The following is a 17893-nucleotide window of genomic DNA, read 5'->3' on the forward strand; positions in this document are numbered from 1 at the left end:
ATATAAAAACCATTCTTAGCTTGCAGCCCTTACAAAAAGAGGTAATGGGCCAGATTCAGCCCACGGGCCATAGTTTGCTGATCCCTGGGCTAAACTAACAGTGGTCCCAACTGAATGGTTTATAGATTCGAGGCAGCCCTCATTTCCCAGTTTCAAAGATGCCGTGATTACTAGAGAAGACAGTCTTGCCCTTTCTTATGAGAACAAAGTTTGCTGTGTTCACTGTCCAACTAGTTTCAGATCATTACATAATGATTTTTTTTTATCATTTAACCTGTAAGCTATCATATATTTCAGTTCATTAAAGTTGAGTAAAGGAAAGCACCAGAGGCCAGGCACTGTGGCTCACGTCTGTAATCCCAACACTTTGGGCAGCTGAGGCAAGAGGAGTTCAAGACCAGCCTGGGCAACTTGGCAAAACCCCACCTCTACAAAATTTTTAAATTAGCTAGATGTGGTGGTGAGTGCCTGTAGTCCCAGCTACTTGGGAGGCTGAGGTGGGAGGATCACTTGGGCCTAGGAGGTCAAGACTGCAGGGAGTCATGTTTTCACCACTGCCTTCTAGCATGGGTAACAGAGTGAGACCCTGTCTCAAAAAAAAAAAAAAAAAAAAAACCAGCACTGGAAATGAGAGATAATAAAGTATGTCACTTTGAAGACTCGGAAGGGTAAGGGCTGAGGGTGGTGTGGATGATGAAAAATTACGTACTGGGTACCATGTGCATTTTTGGGGGGTGATGGATACCCTAAAAGCCATGAGCTAACCACTATTCCATCTGGGCATGTAATGGAATTGCATATATGCCCTATAAATTTGTACAAGTTTTTAAATCACCCAATTATATTAAATTTATATTCATTCTAGTACAAGCACTTTTGCTTTAATCTGTCCCTGTATTCAGGCTGAAATAAACAAAGAACAGATACAGAATGTAATATTTATTTTTCTGATGAGAAAAGAATGTAAATATAGAAAACTACTTTCACTGCATATTACTTCAAAATAATATAAAATGAACCCTTTGAGAAAATATCTTTCCCTTTCATCCTATTTCTTCATAAGCTGTTTTCAGCTAGTCTTAGAACTACTCTCTGGACGTGGGTCTGACAAAAGTGGCCTTCTTAGACAAAAGTGTGGTAGGTGTCTGTAAGAAGTACCACACTGCATGTAAATAACCTTTGCAAAATTTCATGAGAAAACAGAAAAATGCTAGGAATGTATACACCAGGTAAAAGGTAACACACAAAGACACCAGAACACATATTCCTATAGAAATCAAACCCTTCAGCTGACAATTGTGTGGATAGTAAAGGTGCCAAATGGACATCTCCAAGGACCCAAGGGCAGAGTTTGCTCTCAGAACAACGTAGATTGCTACACAAGTAAACTCTTAATCTAGTCAGGGCTACATCAAAAGCACCCTGGAAGCCATGGGTTCCAAATATGATTGTTAAAAGAACTTAAATCAATTTCTTATTTTCTCACCTGTAGCCTCAGAAAGGCAGATAACAGGCATGACATTAACAGAGCCATCACTAGGGAAATTTTGCCACCAGAAAAGGATCTGCTGGTGACCTCCTGGGTGAGAGTTTTGTTTCACTGACTTGGATTAAGGAACCAAAAGTCATTTGCATGCCATTCCATTCCCAGACTCGAACTACAGACAACTGCAACACTGATACGCTAAGCAGCACCCTGTTAACCCCTGGACAAACCACTGGCTCACAGCCTAGAGAAGAACGCTGGATACACAAAGTCCAAATGGAATCCCATGACATCTGAGCCTGTGTTATATGCAGTAGACACACACTCATTATTGTCACATGTATTTCTTGAGCTCCTACTGTGTCAGGTGCCATTTGGGTCCCAGGAATAATATGACATCATCACTGCACACCGGGCTTGCAATCTAATGGAAAAGACAGTATTTACAGCACAGGATGGTGAGAGCTAGGAGAGGTGCTCATAAAAGATTTCTGTAGCCGAATAGGCTATAAACTAGGTAGCAAGGTTTTATAAGTCCCTATAAAAGCTTTATACATAGCCTAAAATTTTCTGTATGTATTCGTTCTATTAGATATCAACATATTACTTTTACCCACTTTATTTCTTTTATGTTAGAATACATGGCAGGGGAGCATGTTATCAACTTCAAGATTTGGGATGTGAAACTTGGATTGCTATTTCAGAAGAACAACTTTTGGGGGGATGCGTTGTTAAAATTTCAGTTAGAAAACAAAGCTTATCTCGTAATAGCAAACCACAAATACATCTAACAAGATACTTTAAGTGTAATTTGAATTCCACTTTAAAAGTTAACTTAATCTCCTGGGGTTGGTAGGATCACCGGTCTCCCTTTGAAGTCAAAGAATATGTTGCAAGTGGATGTATTCTTGTCTATTTGTGCTGGGAGTAAGAATCCAGATAATGAACTAAGTGTGTCATGCTTTACCAAGAAATCCATTAGCTAAAAAAGTCTGTAAAAGAATGGAATAAAACATACTTAATGTGGATGAGTTGGCACATAAAAAAGGATGGTCTCTCCTTGATATTAGATATTTTAAAAACAGCAGCTGCGGCTGATTGCATCAGGCCTGGGGTGGAGGTGAAGGCCAGGTGAGCCAGATCAGATGGAAGACAAGAGAGAGACCTGCCAAAGCCTGGAAGGTGATCTGGAGGGCACCATCGCTGGCAGTACAGACCGCAGGTATTCTTACCAGAGAAACCGAGCAGCGGGCAGGAGAATCAGGTGGTGGGCTGGGTCCCAAGCAACAACTGGATGATGGAAGTTAGCTTGGTCACAAGGAGCAAGGCAGGTTAGGAGAAAGCATTACCAGAAGGAATGATGAGTTGAGATTGAGTTGATAACCTACTAAGCAAGAGCTCGTTACAATCCCAGTGTCTAAACACTGGTTGGTTCCAGAGCCTGCCAGGAATGAGAAGGCAAATGTGTGCTCAGTGGTCAAGTGGTGGCGTCATGAAGTGAAGGATTCTAAAGCAGGAAGCCAGACTAACGTTAAAAGATGAGCTCAGCTGGCTCATTTGGAGAACTGCGCTTGGCCAGGTGCATTGGCTCACACCTGTAATCCCAACACTTTGGGAGCCTGAGGCGGGTCGATCATGAGGTCAGGAGTTCAAGACCAGCCTGGCCGAGATGGTGAAACCCCGTCTCTACTAAAAATACAAAACAAAATAGCGGGGTGTGGTGGTGTGCACCTGTCATCCTAGCTACTCGGGAGGCTGAGGCAGGAAAATTGCGTGAACCCAGGAGGCAGAGGTTGCAGTAAGCCGAGATTGTGCCATTGCACTCCATCCCAGGCGACAGTGTGAGACTCAATCTCAAAAAACTCAAAAAAGGAAGGAAGGAAGGAGGGAAGGAAGGGAGGGAGGAAGGGAGAAGGAAGGAAGGAAGGAAGGAAGGAAGGAAGGAAGGAAGGAAAGAAGGAAAGAAAGATTAAAAAAAGAAAACTGCACTTGTATTTGCTCGCTAACTGATCTCTTTCATCTGCTAGGACCATAGTTCTCAACCTTGCTTGTACATTAGAATCATATGAGGAACGTTTTCAAAATACTGCTATCCAGACTCAACTCCAGACCAATTAAATCAGGATCTTTAGGGCTGATGGGATGATGACAGAAGATCAGATATTCTTAAAAAAAAAAAAAAAGAATCTTAGGCTGGGTACCTGAACATAGACTTATTGCTGTTTGTTCGTTTACTTAGCAATTTGGGTAATTCCAGTGTGAAAACAGGCTTGTGAACTGTACATTAGACCATAGCTCCCCAAAATAGGAACTGCATCTTTTCTCTACATGTGCTGAGAGTCTAACGTAGTACCAGGCATATAGTAGCTAATTTATTAAATGAAAAAGTAATGAATAAGTAGCATGTTTGCCAGTGAGTGTGACTCTGTCTGGAAGCCTCAGTGTGTGCACTTCACCCTAACTGTCTTGTTCCGCCTGCCCTGGTTATGATGGATGAGCTGGGAAAGAAAGTCTGGTGGAGGCTCCGATGTGGGCATGAGGCTGAATGGTCAGACTCCGGTCCTCGTCTGAAACCCAGGGCAGCTCAGTACTACACATGACCAACTACATTAACTCACTTTCCTCTGCTTCTATTCTGTCCCACTCTTCAGTTTTTTAAACATCACCACACACACACACACCATGGAGAACAAATAATTAAAGCTTATAAAAGTGATATATTCATGCTCATGTAAAACACTTTATATGAGAAAGAATTGTCATATCAGATTACAAAATGTGTAGGAAGGTTAACAGTTTACTGTGATTTTATTTAAGCTTTTAAATTTTATTCTTTACTATCATTTTTTGCAGGGAGGAGAAAGAAAAGTGGGATGAAATGAGTTAATTTCCAAATAGTTCATTTTAGTCCTGAGCCACACTTGAACCCATTAGGATACCGGGAGTTCTGGGCAAGCCTTGGAGGGACCATGGGGATGCTGTCTTGGCCCTGTAGTCCCAACACTGTGGGAGTCCAGACAGGAGGGTCACTCGAGCCCAGGAGTTGGAGACCATCCTGAGCAACATAGTGGGACCTGTCTGTACTAGAAAAGAATAGGAAAGAAACAACAGCAGTAATGTAAAATGAGATCTGTTACAATCAATGGCCCCTGTGTCTATATGAAGGATTTGCTTAGGTTGAGTAGCTGACTAGTGACAACTCTTCTTAAACCCTTTTTAGGTAACAACACAACAGCTCTCTCACGTTCCATACCTCAGTCTCCTGAGATCTTAGTTAAGTTCTTCATATTCATGAACAGGTTAAAAGGTTGTTTCTGAGAAAATCTAAGTTATGCCAAATTTTGGTCCACTTTTCCAACCCCACTTTGTGGGAAAGCGGGATGGCCTCTCATCTGGATAAGAACAGCTACAAGGACGGCTTTACTTTGATAGCAGAACATCAGGCTTGCTTCCTGCCCATTAATGATCGGAACCACATCCCTCAATCAACTTGAGAGAATATGCCTCTTTAGGCATTGCTCAGAGTTCAACCATTAATTAATTGACAGGAGCTCAGCTCTTGGAAAAACCTCAGCTAAGTTGTGGGATATTCTAAAGAGAAAATTTGGCTAGGTACGGTGATTCACACCTGTAATCCCAGCACTTTGGGAGGCCAAGGCGGGCAGATTACCTGAGGTCAGGGATTTGAGACCAGCCTGGCCAACGTGGGGAAACCCCATCTCTACTAAAAATACAAAAAAAGTAGCTGGGTGTGTGGCAGGCATCTGTAATCCCAGCTCCTCAGGAGGATAAGGCAGGAGAATCACTTGAACCTGGGAGGCAGAGGTCACAGTGAGCCAAGATCACGCCACTGCACTCCAGCCTGGGCAACAGAGCAAGACTCCATCTTAAAAAAAAAAAAAAAAAAAAAGGAAAAAGAAAGGAAAATTTGAGGAGGACGTTATGGGTAGACTTTTCTCTCAGGCTTCTTCTGTGATATTGTACCAAGTTAATCTCCACAAGGCACTATCTGGTGGGTTAGCCTGGGGCATGTTAGAAACTCTGAAATGCTGTCATTGGCTGGGTGCGGTGCCTCACGCCTATAATCCCAGCACTTTGGGAGGCCGAAGAAGGTGGATCATGAGGTCAGGAGTTCGAGACCAGCCTGGCCAACATGGTGAAACCCTGTTTCTACTAAAAATACAAAAATTAGCTGGGTGTGGTGGTCCACACCTGTAATCCCAGCTACTTGGGAGACTGAGGCAGGAGAATTGCTTGAACCCAGGCGGTGGAGGTTGCAGTGAGCTGAGATCACACCACTGCACTCCAGACTGGGTGACAGAGCAAGACTCCATCTCGAAAAGAAAAAAACAAAATGCTGTCATTGCTTTGTAGGCTAATACATCGGCTTTGGTTTTGCTAGGGCCTCTATAAAGAGAATCATCCATTTGAGCATCATGTATCTTTTGTTAAATTGCAATCGAATTTTTTGTCTGCTATGTACAGGACCCTTATTTAATTAATTCTTTAATTCCTCAAAAAAATTGTCAAGGAGGAGATCCAGCTTCAAACTCTGAGTATAGAAGTAAGTAGGAAACCCACTGCCACTAGAATATTTTCTTTGTTAGTGTAATCGCCCCTTAGGTTATCCCTTCCCACTGCATAGACAAAATCAGTCCACTGCGACCGCAGCACTGCAGTTGAGAAAGAGTTTAATTGACATGAGGCCAGCTGAAGTGGGAGACCTAGAGTTGTCAGTCAAGTCAGTCTCCCTGAAGGCTCAGAGCTTCTTTGAATAAGGGCATTTTTTAAAGAGTGACTTAGAAGACCAAGATGCCTATAATGGGAAAGTAAATTGAGTCCCAAGTCAGGAGTCTGGGTGGGGTCAGTCTTAAAAACATCTAAAAGAAAACAATCTTAGATTCTACAATACTGATGTTATCTATGGGAGCAACTGGGAAGCTTACAGATCTTGTGACCTCTGGTCACATGGCATCTAAGCAGTAAGGGATAATAGAAACTACACCTGTCTTGTAACCTCTCATTAGTGGTTTCAGCCCCTGAACAGAGAGGAGGACTATTACCATTCTTGCTTTCAAGTTAAACTATAAACGAACCTTCTCCCAAAGTTAACTTGGCCTATGCTCAGGAATGACCAAGGGCAGCTTGGAGGTCAGAAACAAGATGAAGTCAACTATGTCATAATTTTGCAAAGGCTGTTTCATTGGTAATTTGGTTTCCTCTCACCTCTTTATCAAAATGTTGGTGTTATACTTTAGCTTTAACAAGACAGTTTCCGATAAAATAAATGTCATAATCTTAAACTGGCATTTATCTTTTAAAGCTGTTTTTTTTTTCATCTCAATCCAGTCCCTGGCATGTGTAAATATGTAAGGGAAATATAAAAGACATATGTAGAATTTAACCCTATTCTCAATAAACTAAACGACCAGTGCAAGTTTTTGAAAAATGAAAATCCAATCAAATAATCCTCTTAACCAGTTTTAATTTTTAAATCTGGCCGGGTGCAGTGGCTTACGCCTGTAATCCCAGCACTTTGGGAGGCCGAGGTGGGCGGATCATGAGATCAGAAGATTGAGACCATCCTGGCTAACACGGTGAAACCCCCTCTCTACTAAAAATACAAAAAAATTAGCCCAGCGTGGTGGCACGCGCCTATAGTCCCAGCTACTCTGGAGGCTGAGACAGGAGAATCACTTGAACCTGAGGCAGAGGTTGCAGTGAGCCTAGATCGCGTCACTACACTCCAGCCTGGGCAACAGAGTGAGACTCTGTCTCAAAAAAAAGAGAAAGAAAGAAAGAAAAGAAAGTTTTAAATCTCAAGTGCCAAATATAGTTTAAACAGTTTTTGTTTCCTTTATTGTTCATTTATTTAATAAATCCACCAGTAGCACCCACAATTATGTGTGCATAAGTTGAAGAAATGCTCATGCCTCCCTTTTCTACCCACTACAAATATTGCTTATGATATACTGATTTGACATAATTAATCAAGAAAAGCTTCACAGATAAGGGAAACTCTTATAGCTAATCCTTACCTATTTGGCTCTCTCCTAGCAATTACTTAAGTTTGTTTGTTTGTCTGGTTTGGTTTTTGTTTTGCAACAGGGTCTCATTTTGTCACCCAGGCTGGAGTGCAGTGGCATGATCATTTCTCACCACAGCCTTCATCTCCCAGGCTCAAGTGATCCTCCTACCTCAGCTTCCCTAGTAGCTGGTACTACAAGTGTTAGCCACCACACCCTACTAATTTAATTTTTTTTTTTTTTTGTAGATAAAGAGTCTCTGTTGCCCAGGCTGGTCTCAAACTCCTGAGCTCAAGCAATCCTCCTACCTTGGCCTCCCAAAGTGTTGGGATTACAGGTGTGAGCCAGTGAGCCCAGCCAATGACCTAATTTTAAATTACAATTTTTAATGTAAGACTTTGAAAAGATTTCCACATTCTTTTCTAAAAGTATAAATGATCCCATTTCTTCCGTTACAACTCAACTGTAAGGTAATGATGTACGACTCATAGGTTGAAGTTGAAACACAGATGTGGCTTGGAGCCTAAAAATAACATATCTTACTTAAAAAGGCAAATAAGCAACATCTTTTGTTTCATTTCATATTTTCACAAAAGATTTTGAAATGCTTTACAAAGTTTATTTTTCAGAATACAGTTATACCTCTTTATCCTGGGGGATCGGTTCCAGGACCCCCTGTGGATACCAAAATCCAGGAACACTCAAGTCCCTTTATAAAACGGCATAGTGTATGCATATAACCTACAGATATCTTCCTTTATACTTTAAATCATCTCTAGCTTGCTTATAATACCTGATACGATGTAAATGCTATGTAAAGAGTTGGGATACTGTATTGTTTTTAAATTTGCATTGTTTTTATTGATGCGTTGTTATTTTTATTGTTTTTTTCCCCAAGTATTTTCGATCCACAGTTAGTTGAATCCACGGTTGCAGAACCCATAGATATGAAGGACCAACTGCACTTCAGTGATTCAGCTCTATATTCTTTGCTCAGTAACTGAGGCAATTGAGACAAAAACTAAACAGGATTTTCTTTCTTTCTTTTTTTTTGAGACAGAGTCTTGCTCTGTTGCCCAGGCTGGAGTGCAGTGGTGTGATCTCAGCTCACTGCAACCTCCGCCTCTCAGGTTCAAGTGATTCTTGTGCCTCAGCCTCCCAAGTAGCTGGGATTACAGACATGCGCCACCACGCCTGGCTAATTTTTATATTTTTAACAGAGATGGGGTTTCACCTTATTGGCCAGGCTGGTTTCAAACTCCTGGCCTCAAGTGATCCTCCTGCCTCTGCCTCCTAAAGTGCTGTGATTACAGGCATAAGCCACCATGCCTGGCCAGGATTTTCTTATTCTCTAAGTTTCATGGGTTTGGGATCAAATTTGGCCATTCAAAAACCTGAACAAATTATTGTTTTAGATGACCATTTGTTCCATTTGCCTGAGGGTTTACTGCTAAAGCATTAATACTTTAAAATTTCATTTAAGACTTTCTGATGAAAATCCTTTTAAAATAAATTATGCAATTTAATAAGTGCTTTTCATCCTTCTTGGATGCAGTATACTGAATCTTATTTACCGTTTTCTGTGACTTAGAGCCGTTTAAGTATCACCTTTATTTAACACACAGTGTTGTGATACAGCAATGTTGTTATGGGGTGAGAAGCTATCTGCCCCTATAGTAAATAGTGTTTTTGTGCCTACTTTTTAGTTTTTCTCCGTCTTCTTTTGCTGTCATTTTCTTTATTCTCAATGCTCCTGCTCATAGTAGCTTCTTTCCTCCCTCTTTTTCTTTTAATCTACTGAGGGAAACCAACCAACTAGGTTTGTTAGAATTGTCTCAAGCAAAGTATAGAAAGACTCCAAGACTGGGCACAGTGGCTCATGTCTGTAATCCCAGCACTTTGGGAAGCCAAAGCGGGTGGATCACTTGAGCTCAGGAGTTTGAGACCAGCCTGGCCAACATGGCGAAACCCTGTCTCTACAAAAAATGCAAAGAAGTTGGCCAGGTGTGGTGGCATGTGCATGTGATCCCAGCTACTTGGGAGGCAGAGGTAGGAGGATCACCTGGGAGGCCAAGGCCACAGTGAGGCAAGATCCCACCAGTGCACTCCAGCCTGGGTGACAGAGTGAGACCCTGTCTCAAAAAAAAAAAAAAAAAAAAAGGGATTCCACTTCTCTGGTGAGTGTGCAGCATACTAGCATGTGGACTTGTCACATCAGAACTGGTATTAGAGGCTTATTTTCCTTATTTCTTGGTTTTGGGCAGTGTTCCAAATGGGTAAGGTGTTACAGTACAAAAGTTATCTACAGCATTGAGAGAATGGCGAAGCTGATTAAATTGTTCATATTCTTTCTGTTTTGTGGTTATTTTGTTTTCAGAAAAGTCAAATCTTTCACAATCAATAAGCAATATTTTTGTTGTAAACTTGTCATACCTCTAATGTAATAAACAGCAAGCATATGGATGATTCACTTCCTTTTAAAAAGAGATTACAGATAGAACAATGAATGATGAATATGAGCAATCTGTCATGCTTCCAAAATAGAGATTATGCAAAAAGCAAGATTACCTCACTTCTTTTCTCTCTGTAACAACACAGATATACAAAAATTTCTGTTTGCATTCTTTCTGTTACTCAGTCACACAAACTGTATATTATAATACAGTCAACACTGTTCAGTGTTAGCCTTTTCTTAAGTTTTAATAAGAGCATTTGTTCAATATTATACGAAACTAGAGTGTGAGGATTAGTCACGTGTTATCAGGAACAGAAATAAAATGTGGGCTGCAACTTGCAATGGAATACATATAGCCCTTTAAAAGTAACATATGGCAGACAATTAACTTAAGGAATCCTTAAGCCTTCTTTAATTGTTATTTCAGTTTATCTATGTAACCAAATATGAAAGTAGCCCTTTGTTTAAGAAAAAGGAATTTTAAGAAATTTTCCAGAACCAGTCTTCTCTAAGCTTTGCGTGTGCTAACAATCACTTTTTGGAAATTTATAGTTGAAGCATACACTGCCATTTGTACGGACGTAAGTTAGATCAACTGTCAGGCTCAGGAACCAAGATCTTCCTGCCAGGCACCAGGCACTGGTTTCCTCTTGGCCTTCCCTTGGGAAAACGTTTGCAATTTTTTTTCCACTAACAAGTTTTATTGGACAGTAGGCCAGGATGTTGGCCTGTTATGATGCAATCTAGAGAGAAAACATTCAATTCTTTTGGAAGTTTTTTTATGCTTTTTAAAAAAATACAGCTGTACTTTTCTGGGATTGAATATAATATATTTTTCCTAATGTACTGAAACAAACTGTATATTATTTTTATTTTTTTAAATATATTTTTCCTAATGTACTGAAACAAACGAAGTTTAGACTGGCAATTGAATGAGTATAAATCTGAGTAGAGCATTTTACTCCTTTCAACTGGATTTAGGAATAGATGTGAATGTTTCATATGCTATACAAATTCTCCTAGAATTCTCTATTAGGTGCAGGTGCAATTTATTATAACTCTCAAAAATAGAATAACTCAAAACACTAACTGAATTGGTTTTTTTTAATCCAAAAACCAATCTTCTTGAAAGTGCTGAATCTCTTGAAACTCATTTCCATTTAAATTTCCATGCAGTTCAATAATAGTCATTTCTCAGTTGCTATCACTCTAGTCTAGAGGGACGTCTTTAAATTGATTTATGGTTATGTGATCCACAGAGCAGGCATCCATATATTTCTGCACTCTTAAATGACTTAAAGACTTTGAATACGTGAATATAGGCGATTCTTAGTTTCTCTACTTTCTCCCATTCAATTTCCTTTTGGGTTCTTCATCTCTGCGCTTTCCTGATGACTGATTGCATGTGGATATTATTGAAGCAAAAGTCATGAATTAGGGCCTGATCAAAATCAATTGACTTTCCCTTTTCCCAAAGCTGCCTTGTCTCCTTATTGCAATCAAACCGCTCCCATAACTATACCATCAGTCACATAACAAACACTACTGTCCATGGTGTTGACTCTACTTAAGAAACGTGGTGCAACCATCAGATTTCGTATTATGGCATAAAAGCCAAATTGTAGAGTAGGACTGTCCCTTCACATGAGCAGTGAAACTTTTCCTTGACCTGGGCTCAGGGCCCTACTTTAGGGCTAAAGTAAAGGATCTCAAGATAACAAATTCTTACTTGGTTGCTTTCCTCCACGAAGTATCAGTACCTTCTTTTTGATCTTATAGGAACCAAAGAGGTTGTTGTAAATGTGGATGATGATGGAGTCATTTCATTGAACTTCGAATGTGATCAGATGACTCCAAAGTCCGAGTTCACCTGGTCCAAAGATTATGTATCCACTGAGGACTCTCCACGGTTAGAAGTCGAAAGCAAGGGCAACAAGTAAGGACTATGTCAATCACAATCATGGGTTTCCTTTTCACTGTAGGAGGATGAGGTGAGCTCTTTGATTTCCACTTAAATTGCTTGGAATAAGAGGATGAAGTCACATATATTTTATATCTGGTATTGAAGAAAATAATAACCTACTTAAACCTTAAAAGTAATCATCCTAGACTGGCTCATTGACTCACACCTGAAATCCTAGCCACTCAGGAGACTGAGGCAGAAAAATCACTTGAGCCTAGGGGTTCAAGACCAACCTGGGCAACATAGTGAGACCCTGTCTCTAATAAAATAAAATAATAATAACAACCCTTCTAAAATACTTTTTGCTTATTCCATTTAAAGTTCTTTCTTATTTGTCTCATTTATGCTATTAGAAACATTCGATTGACATAAAGATCAGCTTTAAAGATGATTCTCATTATCTATGAAATTTGGAAATCTTAAAGTAATGATGAGGATACTTGTAGGGGGCTAGGAAGAACCTGCTGGTTCAAGTTATGGTAAATTAAATGGTTTGAGGATAATCTCTTCTGCTTTTTTCACCATCACTCATGAGTGAGCCAATAGTACATGGGAAGAAAGCTCTGTGTGGAAGCACCACATGGAAAATCTCTAGGCCCAACTCTACCAGGAGCTGAAGCTCTAGGCCCAACTCTACCAGGAGCTGGCTGTATAACCGTGGGCAGCTATTTAACTGCTACAAACCTCGGATTTCTTTCTCTATAAAATGAGAGTGGGGAGAATGGAGGAACTATATGATCTGTCATTTCCTTTCAACGCCAAGATTTTGAGTGTTCTTTTTACTTTGCTTTATAGCAAAAGCTTACGAAGCTTTATATTTTCATCGTGTCAACCACATTGGATTGATATGATAAAGCAAAGTATTTGATAAAGCACAGTATTTTCTAAGTACTTTTGTCTATTACAATGAAGCCCAGTATATCTCAGAAATCAAAGAAAAAACTAGCAATTTTGTTGTAGAATGACAAGGAAATACTGAATATAATTAAAGGACTTTTTCTGCCCCTATGCTGTAAATTTCTTGACATGAAACACATTTGCCCCAAGAAAAGATAATTGAACGATAAATTTTTCTCCCAGTTTGTACACTTAACATTTCAATGTTTGGTTGGTCTTAGACACTGCCTAGCAATATAGCTTGCCAAAGTTAGAAAACACAATGAACTTGCCCACTGAGCCATTCATTTACTTATTACACATATTATGTGCCAGACAAGGTACTGGGTGCTGGGGATAACACAGTAAACAAAGCAGTTCCTGTCTCTGAAGGCACAGGGATTATACACTGGGGAGAATACAGATGCTCATGGTAAGTTCAGAAAAGGGGAGAGCAGGAGATCGCATAGGAGAGGCACCTAGAGTTACCAACAGCAGGTTCTGCCCTTGGCGGGGGAAGTGTCTGGCTCCCAGCAGGGGCTGCTCAGCTGGATATTTTTCTGCAGGATGTGCACTGATAAGCAACATAGCTTGGGCATGTGGGCTTTGTGCCAGTTCCACTCCCCTGTCACCACCACCCCCTGGAAGGAGGTAAGGCAAGTCCTCCCAGAGTAAATGGCATTGAACCTGAGACACCAAGAACACGTAGGTTGTAGCTCAGCGAGATAAGAGGAGGCGTCCAGATGAAAGGAGTAGCATATACAACTGCCCAGAATCAGGGGAAACACAGGCCCACAGATCCCACACACCCTCATTTCTAAGAAAAATATTTTGTTCTGAAGGACGAAAATGACCTTCAAAGACCTTGGGATGGACGACTTGGGTCTTTACTCTTGCGATGTAACAGACACTGATGGAATAGCATCAAGCTACTTAATAGATGAGGAAGGTAAGTTTAAAATCAGTGCATTCACACATCCAATGTTGCTTTGATTTCTCGATTATTCTTAAGTGGTTTTTATTTTAGTAGTTTAAGGTTTCATTGCTTTCTTTTTCCCCCTACAGAATTGAAACGTTTACTTGCTCTCAGCCATGAACACAAGTTCCCAAGTAAGTATCCACAATACACACACAGATTTGCGCAGTCTCACCAGGCAGCAACTTCTGGAATAGATCAGATGACAGCAAAGTGTTTGGCCTGGACTCTCTTTGTTCTAGACTTTTGACTCAAGCTGTGTGCCTGGGCAGCTCACTTTTATTTCTCTGTGCCTTGGTTTCTTTTCCAGGAATGGCTATCACAATGGTTTATAGCACCTACTATATAGAAATGCTGTAAGAGGGTGGGGTGCGGTGGCTCATGCCTGTAATCCCAGCACTTTGGGAGGCCGAAGTGGGTGGATCACTAGGTTAGGAGTTCAAGACCAGCCTGACCAACATGGTGAAACCCCATCTCTACTAAAAATACAAAAAATTAGCTGGGTGTGGTGGCAGGCACCTGTAACCCCAGCTACTCAGGAGACTGAGGCAGGAGAATCGCTTGAACCCAGGAGGCAGAGGTTGCAATGAGCCGAGATCATGCCAGAATTAATCCAGACAGTAGGCATTGCCTGATGTCATTATCATTTATACTGAGATATTTTATCTTGCATAAGCCTAAGAACTCTGATTATTGGTGCTAAGAGAGAGGGTAGCAGCAAACTCAGGTATCCTTTTATTAGAGACCCAGTGTCGCATTTTGGTAGGGAGAACCTGAAACTGATTAAAACTCTGACATGTGGCTGGGCAAGGTGGCTCATGCCTGTAATCCCAGCACTTAGGAAGGCCAAGGCGGGAGGATCACTTGAGCCCAGGAGTTCAAGACCAGCCTGGGCAATGTGGTGAAACCCCATCTCTACAAAAAATACAAAAATTAGCCAGGTGTGGCAGCAGCTCCTCGGGAGGCTGAGGCGGGAGGATCACTTGAGCCCAGCAGTTGGAGGCGGCAGTGAGCCGTGATTATGCCACTGTACTTCAGCCTGGGTGAGTGAGAATCTGTCACAAAAAATAAACATAAAAATCACAAAATAACAAACTCTGACATGCAAGTATCAGAGCCCCCAATCCAAGGGTGTTTTGGTTAACCCAAGGAAGCAACATTTTTCAATACTACAGCACCCACTCTTTGCTTTCCCCTACCACTCTGAGACCAATGAGGTCACAACGTGAATATTTTCAGAGGCCTGGTGATAGGATCAAAGTAGCACATGCGATTTATTGATTCCTAGGCACTCCATCTTTGTAAACACTGGCATGTTGATGAAGCTGTCTTCGTGAGATTTTGTAAAGTTTTAAACTGTCTTATTTCTTAGAGAATGTAATAACGAGTACGGTATTCCTTTATCCTTTGGCACAGTAAATTCTCCTATTTTAAGCTGTTTTTAAAAATATTTTGAAAACCACTAAACATGTGCCTTAAACCTACAAATAACATATTTCACTGAGGCACATTAACTGCCAGAGAGAAGAGCCTAAGGAAATTTAGAGCTGAGTAAATGGAAAAAATAAAAATGCACAAAGCTAAAAATAGAAAGCGACTTAGTCTGTCTTGCCAGTATTGATACTAAATTGCAGTGTGGAAAGATAGCTTATTTGAATATATATCCGTACACCCAGAATTCAAGGTATTTTGGCGGAGTTGGGGGAGGGTACACTTTGGTATTCTCAGCATGCTGCATAATAGCCCTTCATTTGCAGACACCAGTTGTTACCCCTGTTGTATACATGCACTATATGTGGAGAGACATGCACAAGCACGTATATATAAATATAGATATGTTGGTGTGTCCTCTTAGGTGTCAACATATTTTATTCTAAAATTAGTGGTTGTAAAAATTAACCAGGTGTGGTGGCTGTCACTGGTAATCCCAGCTACTCTGAAGGCTAAGGCACAAGAATCGCTTGAACCCGGGAGGTAGGGGTTGCAGTGAGCTGAGATCATGCCACTGCCTAGATGACAGAGTGAGACTCCATCTCAAAAAAAAAAGAAAAAGAAAAAAAAAAGTGTTTCCAGGGTGTTGTAGAAGCAACTAGAGGAGGAAAGAGATACCAAAACATTAACAGCCAACATTAATACAACATTTATTATATGCCAGGCTTTCTATAGAGTAGTTAAGCAGGATATATTTATTTGAATTCCACAATGACCTTAAAAGGGTTGGTACTGTGCTGATTTGATTTTAGAGGGGAAGAACATGAGGCCTGGAGAGGTTAAGTAACTAGATCATTTGCACACAGCTGGTTAAACCCAGGTGGTCTGCCTCTGGAGCCTGCTCCCCTGACTGTGACATGGGCTGTCTCTATGTATGCATGGCCACTTTTGCTCCGTGCCCCCGTGGACATTCAAGGCGGCCAGCATTCCCCAAACGATGTTCTCAGGACTTAGGGAGGACAGTGAACATTAAGGGAGCTGGAGGCTTCCAGGAGGGCCTGTTCCTCCTCCTCCCTCACCACTCTGGGCCTCTTAGGTAACCTCTTCACTCACATAGTAAGTTTCCTAGAATGAGGTCTCCAGATATTTTTAGAAGAAATTGTACTTTCTACTCTCCTCAAGACTTACGTGTAGCAAGCATGAACGTCCTGCAAGGGAGAAGCTTAGCGTCTGCCCTTGCCGCCCTGGTGCACTCAGACATCCTGCTCACACTGGAAAACCACCGTGTGGACAACCAGGACCAAGAGGAATACAGAAGAGATGGTGACCCTGCTCTCAGCTCCACCACCCAGACGTGTTGCCACTGTCTCCTGGGGTGCAGTTGAGATTTTGTAAAGAGATCAGTAAAGTGAGGGGAGGAAGAGGACCAACCTTCTTGAACACAGACCACTATTCACAGTACCTTAATGTGTTCTCTTACTATATTTACGTTTGTTTGTTTGTTTGTTTTTTAGAGACAGAGTCTAACTCTGTTGCCAGGCTGGAGTACAATGGTGCAATCTTGGCTCACTGCAACCTCTGCCTCCCAGGCTCAAGCAATTCTCTTGCCTCAGCCTCCGGAGTAGCTGGAATATAGGCGCCCACCACCATGCCTGGCTAATTTTTGTAATTTTAGTAGATACGGGGTTTCACCATGTTGGCCAGGCTGGTCTCAAACTTCTGACCTCAAGTGATCCGCCCACCTCGGCCTCCCAAAGTGTTAGGATGACAGGTGTGAGCCACCATGCCCGGCCTTATATTTACTCTTCATAGCACATCCATGTTAGCAGGTGAGGGACACAAGATCTAAAGGAGGAGAGTAGCTGGTCCAGATCTTGGTGGGACTCCAAAACCCACCTTCTCTCCGCCTTGAAACCCCCTCGATAGATGACATCTGAGCCCCCTCTCAGTCCTGCATTGGAATGAATTTATCACACTGAACTTGGTAGTGAATATGGAATAATGCAAAGAAAAGCATCCCTTGAAATTTGAAAAGGGTAGTTTTAAAATGAATACAAAGAAATATTATTTTACATTTGACATAAGTTTAGGAAGCTTCTAATTTAAAATACAGCACCTGCCAACCAGATGAGGTGGCTCACACCTGTAATCCCAACACCTTGGGAGGCCAAGGAGGGAGGATCACTTGAGGCTAGGAGTTCAAGACCAGCCTGGGCAACATAATGAGTCCCTGGCTAATAAAAGAAAAAAAAAAAAAAACTAGCCGAGTGTGGTGGTGCGTTACTGTTGTGTGAACTACTCAGGAGGCTGAGGTAAGAGGATTGCCTGAACCCAGGAGGCCGAGGTTGCAGTGAGCCGAGATCGTGTCACTGTACTCCAGCCTGGGCAACAGAGTGAGAACCTGTTGCAAAAAAAAAAAAAAAAAGCAAGAAAAAACACTAACCAAAAGACTCAGTAGAAAGTTAGAGATACTGACTACAAGTGCCCCATGCCCCTAGAGGTAAGTTCATCTTCCTCATTTTTACAGTTGAGACAACTAATGATTCAAAGAGGATGAACAACTTGCTCTAAGTGACAGTCCCAGCATCAGAGCTGAGTCCCTCTGTCTTTAAGCCTTTCCCTGCAACTCTCACTGTCTCTGGGCTTTGCAAGAAGCAGGTGCTACATTGTCATTTCCATT

At 41.4% G+C, this 17893-nt stretch overlaps 1 protein-coding gene across 1 annotated transcript in view; it reads left to right on the forward strand.

Annotated features, from left to right (window-relative positions):
- Positions 1–17893, forward strand: part of MYOM1 (myomesin 1) — a 156298-nt gene that overhangs the window by 107999 nt on the left and 30406 nt on the right. Inside the window, exons 23-25 of the mRNA XM_011996353.1 lie at positions 11747–11903; positions 13649–13755; positions 13872–13916. Of these exons, the coding sequence (XP_011851743.1) occupies positions 11747–11903; positions 13649–13755; positions 13872–13916 (309 nt within the window). The remainder of the gene's footprint in view (positions 1–11746; positions 11904–13648; positions 13756–13871; positions 13917–17893) is intronic.

This window comes from Mandrillus leucophaeus, unplaced genomic scaffold, assembly GCF_000951045.1.
Source record: "Mandrillus leucophaeus isolate KB7577 unplaced genomic scaffold, Mleu.le_1.0 Scaffold51, whole genome shotgun sequence".
NCBI classification, from domain to species: domain Eukaryota; kingdom Metazoa; phylum Chordata; class Mammalia; order Primates; family Cercopithecidae; genus Mandrillus; species Mandrillus leucophaeus.